Here is a 22,869-nt window from a genome sequence, read left to right on the forward strand (position 1 = left end):
TACCGAAATTGGTCTATAATTATTCAAGTCATTGTGCTTTCGACCCTTAAAGATTACAGTGACACAAGCAATTTTCATTGTCTTAGGAAAAATTCCACTTGATAATATACGGTTACAAATGTGTACCATGGGGCCACAGATTATGGGAGAAACTGCTTTAATAGGCTGGGCTTTAATGTCATCCTCGCCATTTTATACTTTATTCTAGTGAACTGCCACCTACTGAACCGTGTAGAATCCTGGGGTTCGACATATAACTCCTACCTTGAACCAGTGCGACAGTTGCAAAAATGAGCTATATGTATGGTAACTTTCTCACGACACTATGAACCAAGCAAACCCCTGTTTTCTATGCTAAAAATTTTGCCTTTTGATTTAATACAGGAATTGCGATAGCCACATGTATTAACAATGTTATAAGATACAACGAGCCATTCCCTATTTCGTTACTCTGCACCCCACAACAAGACACTAGGAACCAAACTTTTAGTAACTTAAATATCCCACCAATAAAAAACACCTATGGTAAACGACTGCTACAGTACGTTGGAGCGAAGGTATGGAATGGTATTTCACATTACATAAAGAACTTGCAGGACTTGCTGAGAGCAATGAAAAAGTTATATTTTGAAATTATTTTATCTGCTTTTTAAACTGATTCTTGTATTCTCTTTTTGCTAAACCGTGTATAAACATTATTCCATCAGGTATTTCTTGTGTTTATTGTGAAGTGCTGCAATTTTGAAGCTCTCCTTGGTAACTTTTCGAGAAGACTAATAATAATACCTATACAATAAGTTTTCATTTTGCGAATCCGTGTACGAATACTCATTCCTGTATTTAGTGCAAAGTGTTGTATTTCCTTTATTCTTTGTTGATATATTTGAGACTCTTTACTAGCATTATTTTAACAGTTTTGTATAAGGATATTTTGAAATGGGTCCCATACTAGCCATTGGCTAAGAGGCCATAAAGATTGTGCGTATCTTGTGTAATGAAATGCGTGAGTGTAATAAAGAAAGAAAGAACCTTGCAAAAGAGAGCTTTAGAATCTATTCACTATACTACATTTCAAGCTATAGCAACAACACTTAGTTATTTTCATTTGGATGCTTTGTCTCTTTCTCCCGTTCTTTTTCTTTCTTTTATTTATATATACATTCCTTTTTTTTTCACGAGCACCATTCTCTGCTGCTCCTTTTACTATCTCTTTCAGAGATAATAGCCCACTGACCTCCAGCGAAGCAGATAATAGAGGGGTGCTGTGCACACGGCCATCGACATGTCGGCTGTGTTACTAGCCATGTGCATAGCACCCCTTTATTCTCAATTCTACACTCTCGCCGCTAACACACCTTTGGTCGTTGTCTCACCCGCTTCTTACCCTCTCTCCCATTTAGAAGAACCCCACCTAGACATAACTGTGCCGAGGAAGCACATGTCACCTTGAAAAAGAAAAGTCCGCTTGTTTAAACACTGGCTCCCGCTTTTACCTTGTTCTCATTTTGCCGGTCGTCTTGAACTTCCATGTCTCGCCTTTCCCGTATTTTCCCTGAATGTTACTTACTGTGTTTTCTGATAAGAAACTGGTCCGCCATTGCAAACTGTGTGCGTCCCATTTCATCCTAATGTCAGACTGTTCATGTTCTGCCTCTTTTATGATTCCTCTGTTGCCACTGCTTTGGACCACTTGGAGAGTGCCTTTCTCTTCAGGGGACAAAAGTGCCACTCGGCCAGGTACACTGCCAGTGCTTGGTTCCCAACACTTGCAGGCAAGCCTTCTCTAACACAAGAATGGAAGTTTTCGTTATTTTTTGGAAATAAGCAGCCAATCTGTTCGACAGTGAATGGTTTGCGTGATACCATATTTCAAACAAAAAATGAAATTAAATGTTGAACCAGCATTGGGTCATTGTGCACCTGTTTTTAGTGTTATACACTGTGCAAGCACGAGGCGATGTTCCCCCTACTCGATAGGGAAATGTCCAGCAAAGGTACACAGAACCATAATGGGGGCCTACCGTAATGAAATAAGGAATACCCTTAATGAGAGCAGCATTCCGGGAAAGTTGGTAATCCATTACTCAAGTGATATTACGCGACAAAAAATGACACGGACGTGAGAGAAGACGACACAGCAAGTGCAAATTTTCAACTAACGTTAAATTTTCTTAGTTGAAAAGTTGCGCTTGGTGTGTCGTCTTCTCTCACGCCCGTGTCGTTTCTTTGTCGCGCAATATCATTTGAGTAAAGGAATACCCATTACAGATGTAACACTGGCCATAGATAGCATTCTGTCTGCAAAAATGTTATTTACCTTGATAACAGACAAAACTGCGCACGGACTGTTTGCAACTTTGCATCTCAATATTAACCTCGGCAGACAATTCTGCGTTGTACATTCGCTAATATATCCGGCGCTACAGAGAGGTTTATCCCACACGTCCCTCTATTTCTTTATTGGTGCTTTTTTTTTTTTCAGGGAGGGAGGGGGGGATGGCCGTGTTGGAAACGCATTGCGGCCATACACAATACTGCGGCGCACCGATGAAAGTGTGAACAACACAAACCGCACTTGACTGCAAGCCAGGAAAGTGAGCGCCTGTAATTCGCATTCCGCGTAGCGAGACACAAGCCCAACGTGATGAAGTCGACTTGGAGACTGCGTACCGTGCCCGCAGCATCGTGCAATCAGTCGGGCACACATGCATCAAAGAACGCCGCCTACAACCGGTGCTCCACCAATTTCGAAAGCATGTCCCTAGGCCACGTAGAAACGACACCGGTCGCATCGCCGCATAATAGCTTTCGAGCAAAGAGGCCTTCAGTGGCAGGCCAAGAGATATGTGATGCGACGCGCAGCGATCCGCGCTTTTTTATCGGGCTCAGACGGGCTGCAACGACGACGGCTTGAGGCGTGGGAAATGAGAATATGTGCAAGCTGCTTAGCAGGCAAGGAATGCGACCCGCTTTTGCGCTGCAGTTCGCGGAAGCCAACGTGGAGGTTGGTACGATTGCCGTCAGCGTGCACATGGCACGACGTCGCCCACGCTAGTGTTATCTACTCACGTTACCGCGGCAAGTCTCTTCATAAGTGGGCCACAGCATGCACTGCACTCGCCTGCCATTGTCAACAAACAATAGCGAAGGTAACGCGGATTGCATTGGCTTGTTTTGTAATTCTACCATCATCATCATCATCATGATTTATTTTATATTTTTTAGAAACGGAAGAAACACAACTCCGAAACCGGAACTTGATGGCGGTTCTGAGATGGGTTGAAAAACAATGTGCGTTTCGCGTGCGTCGACGAGGACGACCTGCAAACTGTGCCCCTTGACTCTGCGACTGCGAGTTCGCTTGACGTTCCAGTGTTCCGTAGCCAGCGGCTGTTTTAGTTCTGCAAGCAGCGTTGTGACATTTTACCGTCGGTGGTGATTGCTTTCGTTCTCCGACCTTGGGCACACGTTTTCGAGAGAGCCCACTTACCCGCAAAACTTTCCGGTGGTGGTGTTGAATGCCGCTGCTAAAGCCGTGTTGCTCACACGCATTCGTTTTGCGAGTGAAGTTCACTGCAACTTGAAGTGGTTCGGCGACAAAACCGCCGCACGCGTCTCTGCGGCCGTTCTCCACGGCGGATGACTTCTTGACGAGTCGAATTACAGATGATCGGTAGCAGACCGACAGAAGACACAGGCCATCGATACTTCCCGCTTTTTTCTTATTTTTTCTTCGGTTCTTCCTGTTCGTGTGCAGCTATGCAATGTTCGTGTGCAATCACGAGCAAGAATTTGGAGACTACCGGTGCCGCGAAAGAAATCCTTTAGGTGGACATGTTTCGTAATTTCGATCCATATGCAACCCAAAGCAGAGTTACACGTATCCCGACCAGCGCCCGGCGTGTTAACTGCACGACCACGGCGCAGAAAAAACAAAAAATTTAGCTGATGCCGCGTTTGCACGTCTCCAAATGTTTGCTCCGTGGTTAAGCAGCTACACATGGGTGGACCCGTCATCTGCATGAGCCCGGAGAATAATCCATTGGCAAGTGGTTCGGGGGAAGAAAATAACCACTCACAGCTAGGTCATTTGTGGACTCACTTTGAATCGTATATACGTGACAAATTGGGCTTGTTAATTGTTATATATGCCGTTTAGCAGGTAATGGGATGAAAGAATGTAGTTTTGTGTTTTCACAGCGAAATCATATACATAAATATGGGTGATGGTGAAGCAACATATTCAAATGCAATGCAGCTGCCCATAGCATGAATGCATGCTCCACAGCCAGGCAGAAAATTAAGTGGTAAATGCAGCAAAACCTTCTTATAACCAAGTTGATAAGGGAGAGCCAGAATTACTTCATTATGTCCCTTATTGCATGTAGTATTGTGATATTATTTGCTCTGAGGGTTTCAAGGGGCATTTCACTCACTACTTTATATATTGATTCATTATAACGAGGTTTTGACTAGACTGGTATGACAAGTGTACAGTTAAGAAGGCATTCAAAGTCTCATATAGTGCGAAAATATTAACTATATACCCTGACTCTGTTCAATTAAACCCACATTAACCTAAGTGTACTTCCAGAGATGCCTCTTTCGACAGATAATTCTAAAATTCACATTTTTACTGTGGTAAATGAAATGTGCATGTTTCCGTACCTACAGCACACAGCTGACTGCCTAGAGTTCCACATCACTGGGGTGCGAAGTCTGCCCCGAGATCTCCATGCCACCTTTATTCTGGGTCTAGTATGTATATGTTCAAGCTCTCATATTATTCAACATGTAGCTCTGCATGTGAATATGTGCATTTTGTGGCCAGCCTAGTGTCATTGCGCCATGCTTCTTGAATGGCACCAAATGCAACCAGCTCGAAATTGCCACTTCGTGAAACCGGATCGGCTCCAGCCTTTACAGTGCAGAAAATATGTATAAAACTGAATCAAGGTAGTAAATTGGTGAAATCTTGTAAAACGTGTCAAAGAACAAAATGTACAGGCAAAGGAACTGTACATCCCAGAAGTACTTTGTTGTGAACTAGTTAGACTCATACTGAATGTAGTAACATAGTGCATTCTGTCCTGTCTCTCTTTCCACCATTCGTATTTTGCACAGTATGTTACCTGTTGACAACTAGACATGTTCTTCTTGCTTATTTTTTACTCTTTTACTGCAACCTGACCTTTAAGGAGGCTCATGCACCAATGTATGCACAAGTGCCTATCATTCAGGGCTTTGTTTTTGAGTAAAGGTTAATTCATTGCAACCTTGTACGACAGATAAGAGGAATAAGTGTTCAAGCCAGAGGCTTAGATTATGTGTGATATTTAGTTTATTATTTCTTTTGCACCTTTCATATTGCTTCTTAGGCACAGAAGTGTACAAAACCTTGTTTAATATATCAGATATAGATCAGTGCCTTGTAACTACCAAAAACATATTTCTTTTATTTAACACATGGCAGGGGCCATATAATCCTCAACTTCTTGAAGTACCTGTCCACATTTTTCCCACACCTCATATGGGGCGGTGCCAAATTGCCGGGTGCAGCTGTTTTAGCACGCCGTTGCTCTAGCTTATTTTTTTTGTCAGGTGCACCAAGCCTCTAGCATAAAAAATGCAATCAACATTGTGTTTGTTTTTGAGGGTCGTTGCATTAGTGTTTAGAGGCGGGTGAACTGTGACTTTGCTATTCGGCACTTTGTCGCTTTGTTTGCGGGTCATACTGGCAGCACCGACTTCAGCAGTTATGCTTTGCGCAGAATGACATCTGGCCCTTTTCCAAAAGTATAGTGGCACTTGCTTTTGCAGTGGGCAAGTTTTGTATTCTGGTGGCAAACATTGCTGTTCAATTTAAGATCTATCATGTGCACAGCAGCACGGTGATTTTCTTGCCTTGTCCGTTTCACACATGTGCAGCAGTGTGTTGACAGGCGGCCAGCTCTGAGGTCGCCTTGCACCAAATCTCTGTCCTCCAAAAACCTTTGGTGCCATGCAAAGGCACGGCTTCTTAATAATGCTCTGTCACTATACTTTTGCAGAATCATGTTCCATGTCTCACCAGGGGTTTTCCCTAGCCTAACACAGAAATCAATCCTCTCTGCGCGAAGTTTGTGTCGATCATGTCACTCATGTAACATCGAACTAAGTGCACCAATGAACCAAACAGCTGGTGAACTGAACTGGTTCAGCTGTGTTGCTAAGCACCGCTTTGTCCCTGACGAGTTTACATGGAAACCCTTCCAAGGCTATGTCTGCTTTGAGCACTTATAAAGCAGCCCAATAACACCCATTTCTGGAGTTGTAAAAAATGAGTCTTCGAATTTTCTGACAAAGGATATATAAAGGAGTCATTCAAGATCGAGCTCTAAAAATGTGAGCTGTGGTTGCCAGTGAGAGAATAAAAGAAACGAGATAATGGAGAAAAAGGTTTAGTTGGGAACGGTTTCAACCTTATAATCTCAACAAAAAAAATTGTAAACTACGCTACAGTGTGACTGAATGAAATAAAAATTAGGGTTATCCATGAACTTGGTCCTTCACTTAGTGCCTAGGTGTGCTTGTTAGTGGATTGTTGTGCTTCTTGAAGTTCTCTCCTGTACACGTGATGCCTTTTGCTTTTCTTTTCAGATTGCTACTCTTGGCTGCACAGTGGTCACCTTCCAACACTACATAAAATTGTTTCATTGTATTTTTACACAGCCACACATTTTGGAATCAATGAACCTATGTTCCTGGAAGTGTGCCCAATTCCCAGTCGTATCTGGCTGACCTCGCATGAGGTTTAATAACCTACAGGATAACCAAAGTCACAATGTGTTTTGGCTGCTAGCTGATGTTTCTAACTGAAAGATGAACTTTTAGTGAGAAAGCATGGCATTATATTTTTTAAGCATTCACTGCGACTAGTACTGTTATGTCTGCCTTGTAAATGTGATTGGGTTTGCCATGTTTTCTAGTGATTCAAGTTAAAACGTAAGTTTGTAACATTGGTATGTGAAGTGCAACAGAGCGCTTAGATTCCTTGTCTACTTTGTTAGTGAGAGCTTACTTGCAGATGTGGTGGTGTGTTGTTTCTTCAACAAAGGCTAACCAGAAAGAACATTATGCGAAATGGTGTTATGAAAAGTCTACTCGTATAAACAGACATGAACAACTGCCTCGCCAACTGAGTGTTTATTAAAAAACATGGGACTCAATCACAATAGCTCTTTGGCAGCTACGTGGGTTTCAGAAAGGAAACTAGTTTACATAATGTCGAACAGGCAGATTTTTTTTTTTAACAGCACGACACAGGATGAAGATTAGAGTCACAGGACAGGCTTGCCTGTGCCCCATCTCTTCTTCCTGTAAAACATCTGCTGTGCAACAAGATGTGCCAAGAACTCAAATGAACAGACTGCTATTTTAAATAATATTTTGCTTTCCTGTCCCCACCTTTCTTCCTTTCAAATGCAGATTGTTTTGGTAAAGGTCTCAGTGATCATGCTACTGGCATTGGTTAAAGATGTCCACTGCAGAACAGTCTTTATTTTTACCCGAGAAATGTTTGTAGATCTAAATGAAAGTGTGACAGTCCTTGTCTGCACCCCTGTGATGCTGCCCATAGCATCATATACGTTATGCTGTTTTGAAAGCTCGGAATTCTGATTTAAGTACAGGAAACTTAATGCACAGTCTATAGTAGCGTTTCTGATACACCTAAAAAAGTTTTCAATTGTGGATAGTTCAGCAGACCAATTACTCATTATTATTTACCCTACTAATTAAGTTATAACTCTGGTAACATTTCACTGTTGTTTTGTCTGCAAATATACTCTTCATGGCCACAAATAAAAGTGTTGTCACATTTTTCATTGAGGTGTGCCTGGGCGTTACAGCAGCATTTAATGGCTCGGTGCCATGTGGAGCACTAGTGCACCCAAAATCATTCATCATAGTGCATGTTCACAAGACCGACTGCAGGGTCAGCAGCCTCTCTGTGACCTCAGAAGTGAACCAACTGAGATGTGTGACTCGTTAGTTTGTCACGATGCACTGAGGCTTATGGCACTTGACCCATGGGTGGGGCATGAAGCGCAGAACTGTAGACATTGAGCAACAGCTTCTACAGACAACCGGTTAACTTTGTCTCATTCACATATTTCTGAAACTATAGGTGTAGTAATTGACACACACAGACTCAGCACCCTTGAAGAATATTTCTAAAACATTTGTCAGTATTTGTGTGCAAGTACTTTTGGACTCCCCAACCAGTACAGGTTGGCAGGCATCTTGGGTGACATTATAAAAGCTTGTCGCTTTGTCTTTGCCCATTTTTCTTTCCTGCGAGTCTTTTCTTGCTGTCTGCTGTGTCAAAGCAATGCTTCCTTGCTACCTCACATAATTTGCGATGAACAACAGTTAACCCTGACTTTGGCTCACTCTTGTTAGCAGCACCACTTCATTTTCATTTATATTAATCCTGTCTCCTGCAGTATTTGTATTTTCATTGTTGTGCAGTTGGTTCGTTGCAAAACCAAAAAATGACCTCTGCCATGCTGAAGAGGGCAACTACATTTGACGGGCTGAAATGTAGAGACTAAATGTGCTCCGTTGCATGCATGTCTTGCTCCTCTGTCCTCATTTGGTTTGTGCTGTTGAATTCTCAGCTTTGAGTCTTTATTTTCTTCTACAATGCATCCTTTTTACTGGCAGTTCAGCATCTTTTGTTCTACCTATGCTGGTGTGCTGCTTTGTGTAAATACATATCGCATGATTTCTTGGACACTCACTAAAATTTCGCCTACTGCAACAACCATGTGAGAACATTTGTTACTACTGTGCAAACTCTTCTAACACTGTGGATTGCACTTATTTTCATCAATAAGTACTGTATATTGGTTATCTTGCCTGTTGTTCAGTCGTTTTCAGTTCTTAGCATAACAAAATGAACTGCGAATGTTTTTGTAACCTCCCCTCAAGCAATGTTCTGAGCCTGTGATGTATATGAGTAAATAAAGAACAGCGTAACCCTAGGGATGCTCTTACACACCATTTCACTTCTGTTGCCATTTGTTGATGCCAAGTTGTTTCTGTTCCACTGCAGTTCCTGGTCCCGATGACTGTGGGATGCCCTTCTGTTGGACCTCGATGGACGAGCTGCAGGTGGGCCAGGCTTCCCGTGGAAGAGTGTTGCCCAGAAGGGAAGCCTCGGAGAGCAGTGGCCGATTCTCGTGCCGCTTCTGCCCGTACGTCTCAAACAATGCTGCCAATCTCCAGAGGCACGTCCGAGTGCACACTGGAGAGAAGCCGTTCAAGTGCAGGCACTGCCCGGCTGCATTCTCACAGAGTGGCAATTACAAGCGCCACCTGCGCAACCACGGCACCGAAGAACAATTCAAGTGCCGTCCGCGGCCAACGGTACTTTCTCGGAGTGCTGCCTTGGTGCGCGCCATGTCCACTTCAGAAGGACAAAGATGAAGAAAACTTTGCGAGCACCATGAGCCTGTTCCAGAAATTACTTCTTGAGAACTTGGTCCTTGACCCACATATTTCACAGAGCTCACAAATGCAACCACTGCTCGTGTGTTACCACCCAGAAGAGCCCTCTGTTACACTGCATGGCTGTGCACAAAGACTTGAAACTTGTGCTGTTACCTGAGCCAAGCACAGAAATGAAGTCAGCAGGCACTAATTGCGACGTATAACCACAAGGGACAGTGAAAGTGTGGTTTGCGCTGTCAAGTTTTCTGCGAAGAAGCACCAATTTGCCCTGTTAACAATGCTACTATATACTAGTCAGGCAGAGAGTACCTTGAATATTTTTTTTCTCTCGAAAAAAAGAATGCCAAAGAACATGAAAAGCTCACTATGTTCTATTTCAAATAAAAAGTGGCATCTTGTCATTGTTCCCCACTTTGCTGCTACAGCATGTGTTCTTTTGCTTGTTAGTAGCACTTGGTGGGCTGCACAACTGCTGAGAATCGCAAGTTCTTGCAAGCGCTTTTCTCTGCATTGACACTTGATGCTTTGCAGATGAGCATGTTTTTTGGCGATAAGCACATTGCAGCAGCCTCAATTCCTCAATGATTTGCCCTCATACAAGGAACGTGATGGTTGAGAAAAAAATATCAGCAGAACCAATTTTACAATGACTGTTGATGATAATGCATTTACCATTGAATCAACATAGCCACACAACGTATTGCCACCATCGAAATGAGGTATGTATGAGGCATTTACGGCAGCAGGACTCCTCTTTCGTGCTTTCACAAGAACCCTCGGCATTGTTCAGCGTCGCTGCCGTGAAGCCTGCACGTGGCCTTCGAAATGCATGGCGTGTGTGGGAAGGCGTGCTGCCACTGATCTGGACAGGCTGTTGCCACTGACCGCCGCAGAGTCTGCCTGTGGCCTCCGAGGCGAGAAGCAAGCGCTGAGCATTGTTCCCCAACTTGCCACGCACTCGGTGGCGCATACTCGGCAACCCAAGTTGGCGAGAGGTCCACTTAAAAGATGGGTCCATACCCTGTGCATTCATGGCACAGCTCGCTAAAGCGTTGGCATGAAAGCCATTTATTGAAACGTGGCACATACCCATTGCATTTGTGGCGCAGCCTGCTAATGCATTGGGCTACTTTCCTTGAGGATTCCTTGCGAGTTCGGATTGATTCCACTCAGCAGTGAAGAAATTTAGGACACCTTTTTCATCACTGTAGAGCAGCACATTTCCAGTGTGATATACCTAGTTACCAAAGTCGGCATCAAAGACGTTCATTGGAGATTCCGTGAACTTTCCGGGCATCTGTCTGTCTCTGTCTGTCTGTCCGTCTGTTGATCCATCCGTCCATGTTCCTATCTAACCATTTTCCCGCCTGTTTGTGTCACTGGGCTGTATGTGGTCGAATGGGTAGCACATCGAGCTCCTGAGCTGAGGGAACAAGTTTTAAAACCGACCGCTGGAGCCATTGCCAGCTTGGGACAACGAGCATGTGCCCTTCAGTGTGTGGCAAGCAGTTCCCAGAACGCACCGCGCTTCTCGGAGGCCATGCCTGGACTTCTTGGTAGTGCTGCTAGGTGGAGCAGAGTGTTAAGAAACAAGTGCAAGAGGAGAGCCAGGCATGGTGCGTTTCTCAGCGTTCACACCCTTGAGTGCGTGCCATGTATTTTGGAGGCCAGGCTTCGTGGCGGCGCTACATGGTGTCGAGCATTTTTAGGGCAGCGTGAAAGAGGAATTCCACTGCATTCTACACCTCACAAGCCATTTCGACAGTTGCAATACATAGTGTTGCTGTATATTTATTCAGTGCTAATGCATTACTATCAGCAGTCATTGTGGTATGGGTTCTACCGCAATTTTTAAGATGGCATTGAAACACTAAAGGAAAATATGGAGTCGAATTGACAGATTATTAGTCTAGAAGTTTTTGTTTTTCTGTGCCATTATAAGCTTTCGTTGCATAGAAACTCTGTTCTCACTATTAATGACGAAATTTGAGAAGCCTAATATATTGTTCAATCCAGCATGACTTAATATTTTCATTCAGTGTTCCCAGAAACTGACTGCATGCATATACAGTCCTGCCTGAATATGGTGAACTTTGATGCAACAAATTATCAGATATGAGGAAGTTAATTTAAAATGTTATGACTGCCATCAGCATGTAATGATCATATGCTTATAAAATCAGTATTATAGTGGATATAATAAAGGCACCTGTGTCAGGTGTGGCTTTGCTACAAGGTTCAACTGCACTGGTTTCTTAAGCTTTTAAGTTCCAAGCAAGAGTACAACTTTTTCACACGATCTGCTGCTGCCTTTTCATGCAAGCAAGGTAAGCTCATTCATTCTATTTGCCATTGTGATGCGCTTGGAATTTTAGGCATTTGTTTTTAATATTCAGCAGGCGCTTGTAAGCAATTATTTTGCTTGGCAAAATCAGCACTTACCCACAAACCCTGCACTCCCCCCTTTTTTATTTTTGCAATGCCGACTTTCTGACTCTTTCATGGTTTGAAAACTTACATTGCATCTACATCGCTAAGTAAACAAAGCAACGATCGAGAAGGCGTTATTGTAGTAAAGGCAGTGGAGTATAATATTTACAACTAAAGCTTTTTGTTAAAATATATGAATAAATATTGCCAGAGATTCTTGTCAGAGAATTGGTGGCGTTTTGGGGAAAAGCTGCGCTCCATGTTGATGCTGGATACAGAAAAGGAAAGCACTTAGAAGTGCTGCATCCTAAGAATTATACGACCACTGACAGTGCGTTCTGTGAAAAAATTCACGAGCCATTCCACCCTGTGAAGGTGGATGGCCAGCCGAGCTCTGTCACGCGAGAATTTTTGCACAAAGGCACACGAACTGCCGCCCTGAGAAGACAGAGGACACACAACGTTTCGACGGGACCGCCACCACGGGAGAACGGAAGGCGAGTAGGTATACGCAAGTGCTTGGAACACCGACAAAGAAAGGAACGTAACATGGCCGACGTGGGTGATGGTGTAGTATCAGAGCCTCACAGACAACTTATCTAGGAGCTAGGCTACGGTAGTAGCTGTTGTTAACAGCTTAATATCTGATATGGGTCCTATTGGACCCAATATATTTTTGGCAAGTTGGCGGAGGGCTTGAAGCCTGCATCACCTCCGCTGCGGGTCGGCCCGGTATTGCACCATCTCCTGGATCGGCCCACAGTCTTTGCACACGAAAAACAAAAATGCACGAAACCCTGGCCATAAACAGCTTTGCTGTAAAATAAAAAGAAAGCTCGAGACTGCTCGGCACTGCGTACAGCACATGGCAGCCCCAGCCATTCGGAACAACGAACGCATGCCCCCATCATGTGACCACGGAGTCTATTCAGCGAGACGTCCCTTGTCAGTTGTCTTTCCCTCTCCGCATCGCAGCTGTGCGGCAAAGCGCGCAGTACTCTGTGAGGCACTGATGCCGAACCTGGAGGAAGAGGCAAAGAAACTTTCTGCCTCCTTTTCCCCACGGGTTTTATGCTGCATGCTGCACCAAGTGTATTCAATGTGATCATTACATTATTATACTTTATATGTCATCATATAAATAATTATAAGACATGTTTATTATATATCAGTGTTTTACCGATAACAAGTTTGGAATTTGTCACAGAGTCTACAGTTTTAGTATAGCGTACGCTATTCCATTGCGTACGCTAAAAAATAGCGGGTCGTCACTGCGCATGCGCTGAACGCTAAACGAAATAGCGGGTATAGCGGGCGTACGCAACGCAAACTAGTTAGCGTTAGCGTTTTTGCGGGGTTTGCGGAGCTTGCGGGAAACATGGCGGCGGTCCCGGCTGCCCACTTCGAATTGAATTTGGCGTTGCTTTTGTAAAATGCACTTCGTTCGTAGCAAATGACTGTGTAAACGGCTTTCGCTTAGTCTCAGGCCGCTTTGACGACAGAGTATTATGGATAACCTCGTGGTGTTTTCGAGATCGCTTCTCGTTTCGAACGAGTCAAAGCCTAACGAAAGAAACGTTCGAGATGTCAGCGCCACCTGTCGCTAAAGGCGCGAAATAGCCGCACCGACGGCATATGGCCTCTGAGATCCGAAGATATCGCCGGCCAACTAAAATTGTAGAAAACGTGCGCTGCTTTGCGTACGCTATATTATACACTCTTAGGCAAAGTTACACCCTTTGGCTTGCCCCTTCTGCCACACAACAATAATCGTTATCTGCCTTGATGCGTTTCCTTTCTTTAACGCTGCGAGCCCGCAACATTCCAGGAACGAACGGCACGCGCGTTATCAGAAGGAGCACTCCAACATGCGTCTCTCCGCAGGCCGGCTGTGGCCGGTGAACAATAGAAGGCAACATCCACGTGACCCTGCGTTCCCGGATGTTGGTTTCCAACTGTCCCTATGGGGCCACCGAATACCTATAGTGTGTCACGTGATTGGGGAGGTTTCTTCTCTGTATTTCTGTAGTGCGTGCAATGACACAGAAACCACGTGCTTCCAAACGTCGGCTACTCCGCTTCGGAATGGCGCGCGTCTGTGATCGAGCTGCCATCGGCGATGACGATCGTCGCTGCGAATTTTGCAGCAAACTATTCATACAGAGGAAGAACATGCTGCAACACATCAGGAACGTTCACAAAATGGCCGTGGATGTCAAGAAATTGATGAAATGCGACGTATGTGGCACTTCCCTGCCTACAATGGAGAAGTATTCGGTGCACCAGATCGCTGCGCACAACTTCGAGGCTGACGTGCACCTGGTGTTCCGGAACAGTAAGGGTGAGGAACAGTTTTATTAAATTTATTCTCAGTCATCGTGAGCAAATGACGTTTAAACGCAATATTATATCTTGGACTTTTTTTTTAAGTTTATCCATCTATAGTATATAGTCATGTGTGCGCGCTCCCAGCGATGCGCTACATGACATACGTTTGGCATTGTCTGCTATCCTGCACAGCAACTGGAGTGAAATTTGACGTTTGTGCATCTTCTTATTTTTTTTAAGCGACAGGAGTAAGCTGTTCTGCGTTCTGACGTTGCTCTGTGCCACATGCGTGCGTGGCTTAGTCTTCGCCTCAGTGCACGTTGCAATGCGGCAGAGACGCAGAACCGGGACCATACATGAATTTGCGGATGTCGCCGGTATGGTTTCCCAGCGTATTGTGGGCAAGCTCTTTAGCAGTACATTTCATAGAATAGAGCGAAATGTGACGCTCGCGCAACCCCCCCCCCTTTTTTTTTTACTTAAACGAGAGGAGGAATTTGCTCAGCGTTCTGACGTTGCTCTGCGCTACTTGCGTGCGTGGTGTAGTCTTCGCCTCAGTGCAGGCCGCAATAGGTCCAAATGCAGGCCGACGTAGGTCCAGGACCACACTTGCAATTGCGGCTGTCAGCGGCTTGGTCTCCCGGCGTACTTTGGGAAAATTCTTTAGTAGTACCACAGTCCTTCAATTGAAGGACTCTGGTTGTAGATTTCATAAAGTATAGCGAAATTTGACGCACGCGCAATCCTTTTTTATTTAAGAAGAGTGTGTTAGGAGGCTACTTGGTAAGACATCTTTTTGTGAACGTAAACTGCGCTTGGGAAAAGACACCAACGTACAAGAAGACAGGACGAACGCAGACTAGCAACTGGTTTATTGAAATCGCACATAATGCTGCCTCTTCGAACCATGGCGCATGCCCAAGCCAGATCATAACCGCGTGACGATGGAACACTCCCTCGCCAAGCCCCTATGTACAGTAAACAATCAAGCTCTTCTTGAAAAGAAGGAGCTTTTCAAGAAGAAACTGAGAGAAGGGATTCACACTGTTCTGGGGCGTAGCTTCCACCACGTGCTCTCAGTTCGTCTGTCTTATCGTAACAGCATTGCTATGAATGTACAGTCTAATTCAATATTGAGGAAGGAGTGAGCATAGATCATGCTTAAGTTTCATATTTGTTTCTTATTAAAACAAAACTAATATGATAAATTTTTTCAAGTTATGGCGCATTGCATTTGAAATTCAATTTTAACATAAATTTGAGCAATATCAAGGGTGACCTCATGACACAGTCGAGTTGAAGGTGAAGGAGTAAAATAAATGCTACATTAGCCCGTGTCCAAAGCCTTCAGAGCGATTACTTTTGTTTGCATCTCTCTCCCAATAGTACTTGTCACTATTTAATGCTATTTTGTGCTTTTATTACAGAATTTCATGAATGGAAAGCAGAAGAAGAGGGTAGCCAAAACTGCTGGTTCATTTTGCCCAGGGACCCCAAAAAGCTGGCCAGTGGAGAAACAAGGATCCACTATTACTGTAATAGATCAGGCGAGGCAAGGAAAAAGGAAGGTCATAGTGACCGTCGGGAGAAAAGTCAGGGGAGCTGTAGGTCTGGTAAGATATGTCTTTCATTTATTACCGTCACAATGGACAACACTCAGAGTCCGACACCTGAAGGCACCACCATAAAAGTCAGGTATCTGTTATAATATGTGCTATGCGGGAGTGCAAAACAAACATACGGTGCGCCGTGCGGGGGCGAAGAGGACGAATCTGGGCAAATACCCGCAAGAGAGTCATCATCATCATCGACGCCGACTCGGGAGCGTCGGCAGTGGCGCCTCAAAAAAGCGTGGCGCGAGAGTGTGGCCCGTGGCGTGAGCAGTGCGCGAGGTTCGGCGGTCGACGGAAAACAGCTTCCTCGCTGGGCGTCTGGCCCAGAGGAGCTATCGCCGCCCGCGCCAATACGCCACACCCGAAGCAACACGGTGACTGCTGGGAGGTTACCTCGCCCCGCTCTTCCGCTGGGCACTGGTCCAGGAGGCTGGCGGTCCTGAACCGGGGCGGTCGAGCGTTCGGGTGAGCGGCCACAGGGCTACCCCGCCAGCTGTGGACGCGACCCGGTGACTGCGGCCGGCTACCTGAGCCCCGCGACGCGGTCCGACCCGGCTGTCCGACCCAGCCGTCCGTCCCGGCCGTCCGACCCGGCTGTCCGACCCAGGTGTCCGACCCGGACGTCCTACACGGCTGTCCGACCCGCCGGCCGACACTGCTGTCCGACCCCGCTGGCCAGCATCAGTTCCGCGAGGTCTCAGACAAGGCGCCACACGCTTCCGCCGGAACTGTAGGCCAATCATAATCCACCCATCCATAGAGATAGTGCATGTCGCCTATGAGGCATTGTCAAGTGTGTGTGCCGTTATCTGTGTCGTGTACGTGAATACAAGTCCGATGTGTGTTCGTGCTTTCGCGTGCTGCTTCTCCCTTTTCTGGAGTGATCCGGCCCCAATAACATCACAGTATCAAAGAAACCATTATGGTCATAAGCCAGAAATTCAGCACTTGAGAATGAGTGACAAGGAAAAGGCCAGCGTAGCAGAGAACCTAGAAAGGGGTGTGCCCATGAAAACCATTCTAAAGCGAGTAAGAACATCTGTGGCATCCAAGCTGAGGCCAGTGCACTTGGCAGAGTGCTCAACCCTGCATAACATCAAACAGCAGTTGAACATTGCTGCTCCTGAACATTGTCACACTAATGACGCTATCAGTGTAGACATGTGGGTGCTTGTGATGAAAGAAAAAGGTGAAACACTTGTCCCCCTGTACAAGGCACAAGGTGCAGTGGACCCAAGTGGTACATTTCCTTCAGCAGACTTTGCTCTTGTTCTGATGACAGAGCCTCAGAAGGAACTACTAGAAAAATTGGGCCCTGCAGGTACTGTATGTCTTGACTCCACACATGGAACTACAGAGTACCAGTTTGAGCTGACCACTCTTCTGGTGCTAGATAAAGTAGGATCAGGTGTAGCTATAGCTTATTTCATCTGCAACCGGATGAACGAGCAAACTTTGACAGCATTCTTCAAATATTTGGAGTCTGCCATGGCCAAAAAAGTGGCTGCTAAGACATTGATATCTGATGATGCGTCGCAATTCTACAAAGCATGGTCCATGGTCATGGGTGCTGCACAACAGAAACTTCTCTGTGCCTGGCATGTGGATAACAATTGGCATAAGAAGATACTCGAGTGTGTAGAGAAACAGTTAAGGCCACATGTTTACCATAGTGTGTGGCTACTCTTAGAGTTCCTCGCGGAAAAGGCATTTGAAGATTATTTTAAGCAATTCCTTTCTAGTGAGGAAGAAAAACTGAGGGACTTCCTGAAGTACTTCAATGACCACTATATAGTTAGGCCGCAAGAGTGGGCCTATTGCTTTAGGACTAGAGCAGCTGTCAACACTAACATGCACCTTGAGAGCAAGCACAGGACGTTAAAGCATACTATGCTGGAGAGAAAACAGAATAAGCATGGTGACAAACTAATTTCTGCCCTCATGGACTTGACAAATCATTTTTTAATGATAAGGGCTATCCAGATGATGAAAGGGGCAAAGGGTAAGAAGCTGAGCAGAATTCAGAAGAACCACAGGTCTGGCAGTGAAATGGCAGCTTGTGCCAAATTAAATGAAGATGGCATATGGACTGTGCCATCTCAGTCTATTAAAGGGCTCTCATATAAAGTGTCAAAAGTGGGAGATGGTGCTTGCTGTCCTTTGAGGTGCAAGGAATGCGCAGTGTGTGTGCATACTTATATGTGCACTTGCTATGACCATCTTATACACTTTACAGTGTGCAAGCACATTCACTGTGTGGTCATCGCTAATCCAACTAGCAGCAACAAGGCCCATGAGAGCTCACCCGAAGAAGCATGTGAGGCAAGTCGGGCATTGCACATTGTACAGAGTATAACAGAGCTGGAAGCAGCCAAAGCAGTGTCAAACTCGGCACTCTTAAGAGCAAAAATGGACTCAGTCAGACAGGCAATATCAGATAGTGAAGTCTCTGAGGGTGTGGCTGAGAAGGCAAACAATTTGTTTGAGCCAGTTTTCATGCTTGTTGAAAGTGAAAGTGACCCAAAAAGAAAGATACCAGACCATTAAAATGAACCAGCCAACAAAAAAGTTGTGCACCTGTTAAGATTTCACTCTACAAAAAACCCTAGATTGTGGCAGCCATCATCTAGCCTTTCAAGGCCCACTGAAGCTCAAAAGGAAGTCCTTAAATAACAGCTTAGGGACAGCAACATAGAAACTGAAGAGATAACCACGTCAGCAGGGCACGATTACTGGTAACAAGCCTCCAGTGCAGTTAGGAAGAGAGAAGTGGTGCAGTAGTGCTGTGCTGTCATGCGTTATTGAAGCAGGTTGAGGGCTCGCATGTTAACAAATCATGACATGTGGTCTCTGATGATTAGCCCGTCTGTTTTTGTCTGTGGTGTGCAGCCATATGTCACAGCTGGATGGTATGTGTGTTAGAGCACGAGAGAGGCCACCATGCTTGTTGTATGAGCTGCTGGTAAGTGTTCTGTGAAAATAGGTACAAACCCAGTGGTCATGTGGCAGCTGTTGGATGGTAGTGTGTTAGAGCACGCCTCCATGCTTGTCATATGAACCGCTGGTAAGTATGTCTGTACATAGATGTAAGGAAGTCCATTGGATGGTGTGTAGTGCTTCAGTGTGCAAAAGCCTCCAATGTGTTTTGCTACTTATAAATTTGTGTAAACACTCAGTAGCGCAGTAGTTATGATGTTGCACTGCTGAGCTCGAGCTTGCGGGTTCAATCCCAGCAAAGGTGGCTGCATTTCAGTGGTGGTGAAATGAAAAAAAAAAGTGTGTAATTGAATTTAAGTGCACATCACAAAACCCAAGGTGGTCAAAAATAATACTGAGTCCCGCACTTTGGCATGCCTCATAATTCGATCTAGATTTTGTGTTCCATGTGATGTTCTTATTGCCCATTTGAATAAACTTTTATTTTTCAGATTACCAAAATAGAGGGCATATGCAATGGTATTGTGTGCAGTCTGGATAAGTTGCTCTGGTCATGAGCACTCAATTAAAACTTCTGCATATTTAGCTGCAGCAGACAGTGTCATAATGATTGTAAAGACTATGCAGAAAGCTTTAGGCCACCCTACATATCAGATCAGTTTTATATTGCATCCCTTATGGTGCATCTCTTACTTGAGTAGGCATAATAACAATTGGCAATGCTTCCTTACACATTTAATATTTTTCTTTCTTTCTTTTGGAAGAGTAACCTTGGAAGAATAATCTACAACAGTGCTCCTACCTTCTCTATCCCCATTTCTTTTCTACACTTCAACTTCATTCTACGCACTATCTTATTCTCCTCTTCATCCTACATTGAGGGTGTGGGAAAGTGAGCTAAGTGTGCATAAAGATTGCTGTGCCGAACTTAATTGCGGCACTGATGAAGACAAATCTTTGTCAAAGGGTTCACTCCAGCTACATTCTCCCTCCAAACACTGTTTATCTCTTCAAGCCTTCATATTCCTGTGAGTTTTTGTCTTGTTTAACAGTTGTAACAGTCATACTATTTATTACTATCAATAGCCAGCATACATTTAGCACTGCAAAGGGCTGTTTAGAAGACGTGCGAGTTTCTACTTCCCTTATGATAAATACTCCAGACATTCAGTCTCTATTTTATGAAAATCTTTCAAACATTGCTAGTGGTGACCACCATATGGGTTAATGTCGGCATGGGACTGAGGCTTTCCCGCAAAAAGAACAGTTATGTTTTGCTCATATCATGTGACTGGCAGTTTCTGCTGTAATTTTTGCACTTGTCAACTGCACTGTGAAGAGTTCATTTCTGTGAATATGTGCTGGCCTGATTCTTCTTGTTCACACATTTTAGATCTTGTGCTATGAGATGAGGAGGTGTAAAATAAAAACACCGTGTAGATTTCACAATGCCTTTAAGAAACCACGCAAAGCTTGGAGATGAAGCATTACATGCAACTTGAACCAAGTGTCTGGACACAGTGAGTGAAAGCTGTTTTGTCATGAGCGAGGGTGTCGGTGTTACTTGTAACTACTTTAAATAAAAGTTTGTTTCAAAACAGTGGCTCAACTCTGTGTTCCCCCGGTAAAAAACAAAACCATTGGGATTTCCAATTCGCTTTTTAAACATAATTGACCTATATGAATAAAAAAAACTTGAGGAATCAAGATATAAGCTTACCATACCATGGAAACACTTGAAACTCCTTTTGAGAAGCTTACTCATACACGAACACAAATTATTTTCAATCATATACTCACAATTTGCCGCGTCACCGCGTCAAGTTTCAAGGCAGATTTTTTTTAGACTCCAGGAAGCTATATGCTTAATTCTATCCATTGTTTACTGCATTGCATTTGATTTTCTATAACAAATAAAATTGAATTCTCCATTGATTGCGCCGACGCTGACGTTATAATTGTATGCTATTATTATTGACTAGTCATATATTTTCTTGGGGGGTGGGGGGCTGCACTGGTGGCGTTCTACGAATTTGCGCCGAGTTTTTGTGCGGGTAAGCTTAAGCGCAGAATTTTTTTAGCGCGTTACGAAAACAATGCACTGGAGGTATTTTAATTAATGCAACGAGCTGTATAAAATATCGGTCAAGGGGTTGGAAACGTCGTTATAGAGAATCCCGACGATTTTCTTTTGCGTGTGTGTATTTGGAGTTGATGCAGTTTTCTTTATTTATTTTGGCTACATTGCGCCAATTGCGCTTCCATAGAATAAGGAAACGCGCTTCCACGCGCTTGCCGACTCGATCGCAAGGGGACAGCCTGATCAACATCAATATCAGCAGCAATGGCGGATTTGCGTTTGCCATGGCGCTTGCAAAGTTTTCAATAGTTTTCGCCTTTTAAGTGATGCTTTTGCTATTTTAACGTGTGGAGGTTCATCGTACGTCTGTTTTTTCAAGTTTGGCATGTGTTTTAACACATGTGAAGGTGTATACTCTTTTCTTCTTCACCGGATATTCACCGGAACAAGACCCTGTTCACCGTCTATCAGGTAAGATGTGTACGTATGCTACACGCAATCGTAGTGCTTCACTAAGCCACAGTGCACTACAAAGTTAAGCATGAGCGGTGCACAAAATTCACAAGTTCTTAGTATTGCCAAGAACAACCATTGCTTGGTGAAGTTCTCACAGGCGTTGTAGAAGTTGTTGGGCGCGGCAGTGCTGAACGTAGCGTTAGCGGCTTAAATCGTGTTTTTTACTAGTAACAACGTGTCACTATTTCATATTATTGGCGGCGTCTCCAGGACACCAAATCGGTAACGGGGACACCAGAGCTAGAACGCGGACTGGTCCATGGGTTGGGGCTCGCCGAGGCCTGCGCGTGCTAGTAGTATATCTATGATGTCTGTAGGCTGTGTGTAAGTCGTACTTTCCGAATTTTCTGACGCATTTTAAGATCAGCTGTCCGCTTTCGCGGACAAGGCTGGAGTCAGGATGGTCCGTGAGTTGGAGCAACATAACCTGCTTCCAGTTTAGGACCGCCCTGCTTCCAGTTTCGATCCCTCCGCTGCCCCTTGGGTACCCTGCCGCCTCCTTGATTATATTCTAATGCTCTCCTGAGGCCTCTGTTTGCCGGTTACATGTGCCCTCCTGGAGCAGTACTCACTACAACACCAGTCAGAACCTTGCCCATTGGTTTACCTATGTGTGGCCGCAAATATCTGAAACTTAATGCCAGTGCAACAGGTTTGTTGGCAAGGGTGTCAGATCGTTGCTTTGTGTTGAATCGGCCTTTTCTCAATTCTTAAGAATTTAATTGGAATGCACCTGACCAGTGCTGCTCTGTGGTGCTTGCCACCAGTCCCTTGGACAGGGAAGACATATGAGAATCCCTGTGCATACACTTTATATGCAGTGGTGTGACCGCTTCCTTTGGGAAACTACCACGTTAGCGATATTGTGAGCGCAATGTGACTTTCCTTCATCTTCCTCATCCGTACGTAGTGTGTGTCGCTTCTTCCTCGCCATAGCTCTAGCTCGGCAAGAATAAAGCAGCTCCTTAGAAGTGGTGGAGGTGCTGGGGTTCTGCATACCAAGGACGTATAAGGTAACAGTGTTTGTGCCTTTAATATGTCGCATTCGATCATTTTGAGACGTGGTGGTGTTCATGCGTTAGCACAGTGCAAGGACATCCACAATGTAAGAGGTACATCATTCTCGAATTTTATACTCTCTCCAGGCTTTTCTCGCGACCTCAGCACAAGTAGTGGGAGCATCAAAAAACTGACAAAGCTGCTGCATGAATGTTGCCCAGTCAGAAAGATCTGGCTCTTGGAACAAAGCCAATTTTTTTTTTTACATTGTAGAGGCAGACGGGCATGCTGTGAAGTTTCTAAGAACTGTCCCACCATTGCTGACTCTGTTGTACATTTATCAAACCACTTGATTCTCACCAAACTCAAGCTATGGTGACAAAGATGCGCCGCGTGCTTTACAGTCACATATTGCACTCGCAATTCATCTGTTATGCCAGTTTGCTGAAATGAGCATGCACAGCAGTGACG

General features: G+C 44.7%; 3 protein-coding genes and 1 non-coding gene across 7 annotated transcripts in view; 3 read left to right on the forward strand and 1 right to left on the reverse strand.

Annotated features, from left to right (window-relative positions):
• LOC142558250 (zinc finger Y-chromosomal protein-like) overlaps positions 1 to 3,145 on the reverse strand; it is a 35,082-nt gene extending 31,937 nt beyond the window's left edge. The window contains exon 1 of one of the 2 annotated variants that reach the window (XM_075670411.1): positions 3,070 to 3,145. The gene's annotated coding sequence lies outside the window, so the exon portion shown is untranslated. The remainder of the gene's footprint in view (positions 1 to 3,069) is intronic. The other variant, XM_075670410.1, reaches the window with a different exon arrangement.
• Positions 2,754 to 9,907, forward strand: LOC142558249 (uncharacterized). 3 transcript variants are annotated; one of them, XM_075670407.1, is made up of 3 exons: positions 2,754 to 3,149; positions 4,675 to 4,758; positions 9,098 to 9,907. In XM_075670407.1, exons 1-3 carry the CDS (start codon positions 2,850 to 2,852, stop codon positions 9,650 to 9,652), a joined length of 939 nt encoding a protein of 312 aa, XP_075526522.1. In that variant the 5' UTR covers positions 2,754 to 2,849; the 3' UTR covers positions 9,653 to 9,907. The 3 variants fall into 3 exon arrangements, 2 of the variants coding, with proteins under 2 accessions (XP_075526522.1, XP_075526523.1); XR_012823000.1 differs by lacking the exon at positions 2,754 to 3,149 and adding an exon at positions 3,234 to 3,697; XM_075670408.1 differs by lacking the exon at positions 2,754 to 3,149 and having other exon boundaries at positions 3,239 to 4,758.
• Positions 9,908 to 12,503: 2,596 nt separating this feature from the next.
• LOC142558692 (U2 spliceosomal RNA) lies at positions 12,504 to 12,691 on the forward strand. The gene has a single exon (XR_012823091.1). It is a non-coding gene; the product is annotated as a U2 spliceosomal RNA (small nuclear RNA).
• Positions 12,692 to 13,998: 1,307 nt separating this feature from the next.
• LOC142558251 (uncharacterized) lies at positions 13,999 to 20,553 on the forward strand. Its single transcript, XM_075670412.1, has 3 exons — positions 13,999 to 14,266; positions 15,681 to 15,866; positions 20,197 to 20,553. The coding sequence occupies exons 1-3, from the start codon at positions 14,011 to 14,013 to the stop codon at positions 20,208 to 20,210; spliced, it is 456 nt and encodes a 151-aa protein (XP_075526527.1). The 5' UTR covers positions 13,999 to 14,010; the 3' UTR covers positions 20,211 to 20,553.
• The last annotated feature ends 2,316 nt before the right edge of the window (positions 20,554 to 22,869 follow it).

The sequence above is a fragment of the Dermacentor variabilis genome, chromosome 9 (genome assembly GCF_050947875.1).
Source record: "Dermacentor variabilis isolate Ectoservices chromosome 9, ASM5094787v1, whole genome shotgun sequence".
NCBI lineage: Eukaryota > Metazoa > Arthropoda > Arachnida > Ixodida > Ixodidae > Dermacentor > Dermacentor variabilis.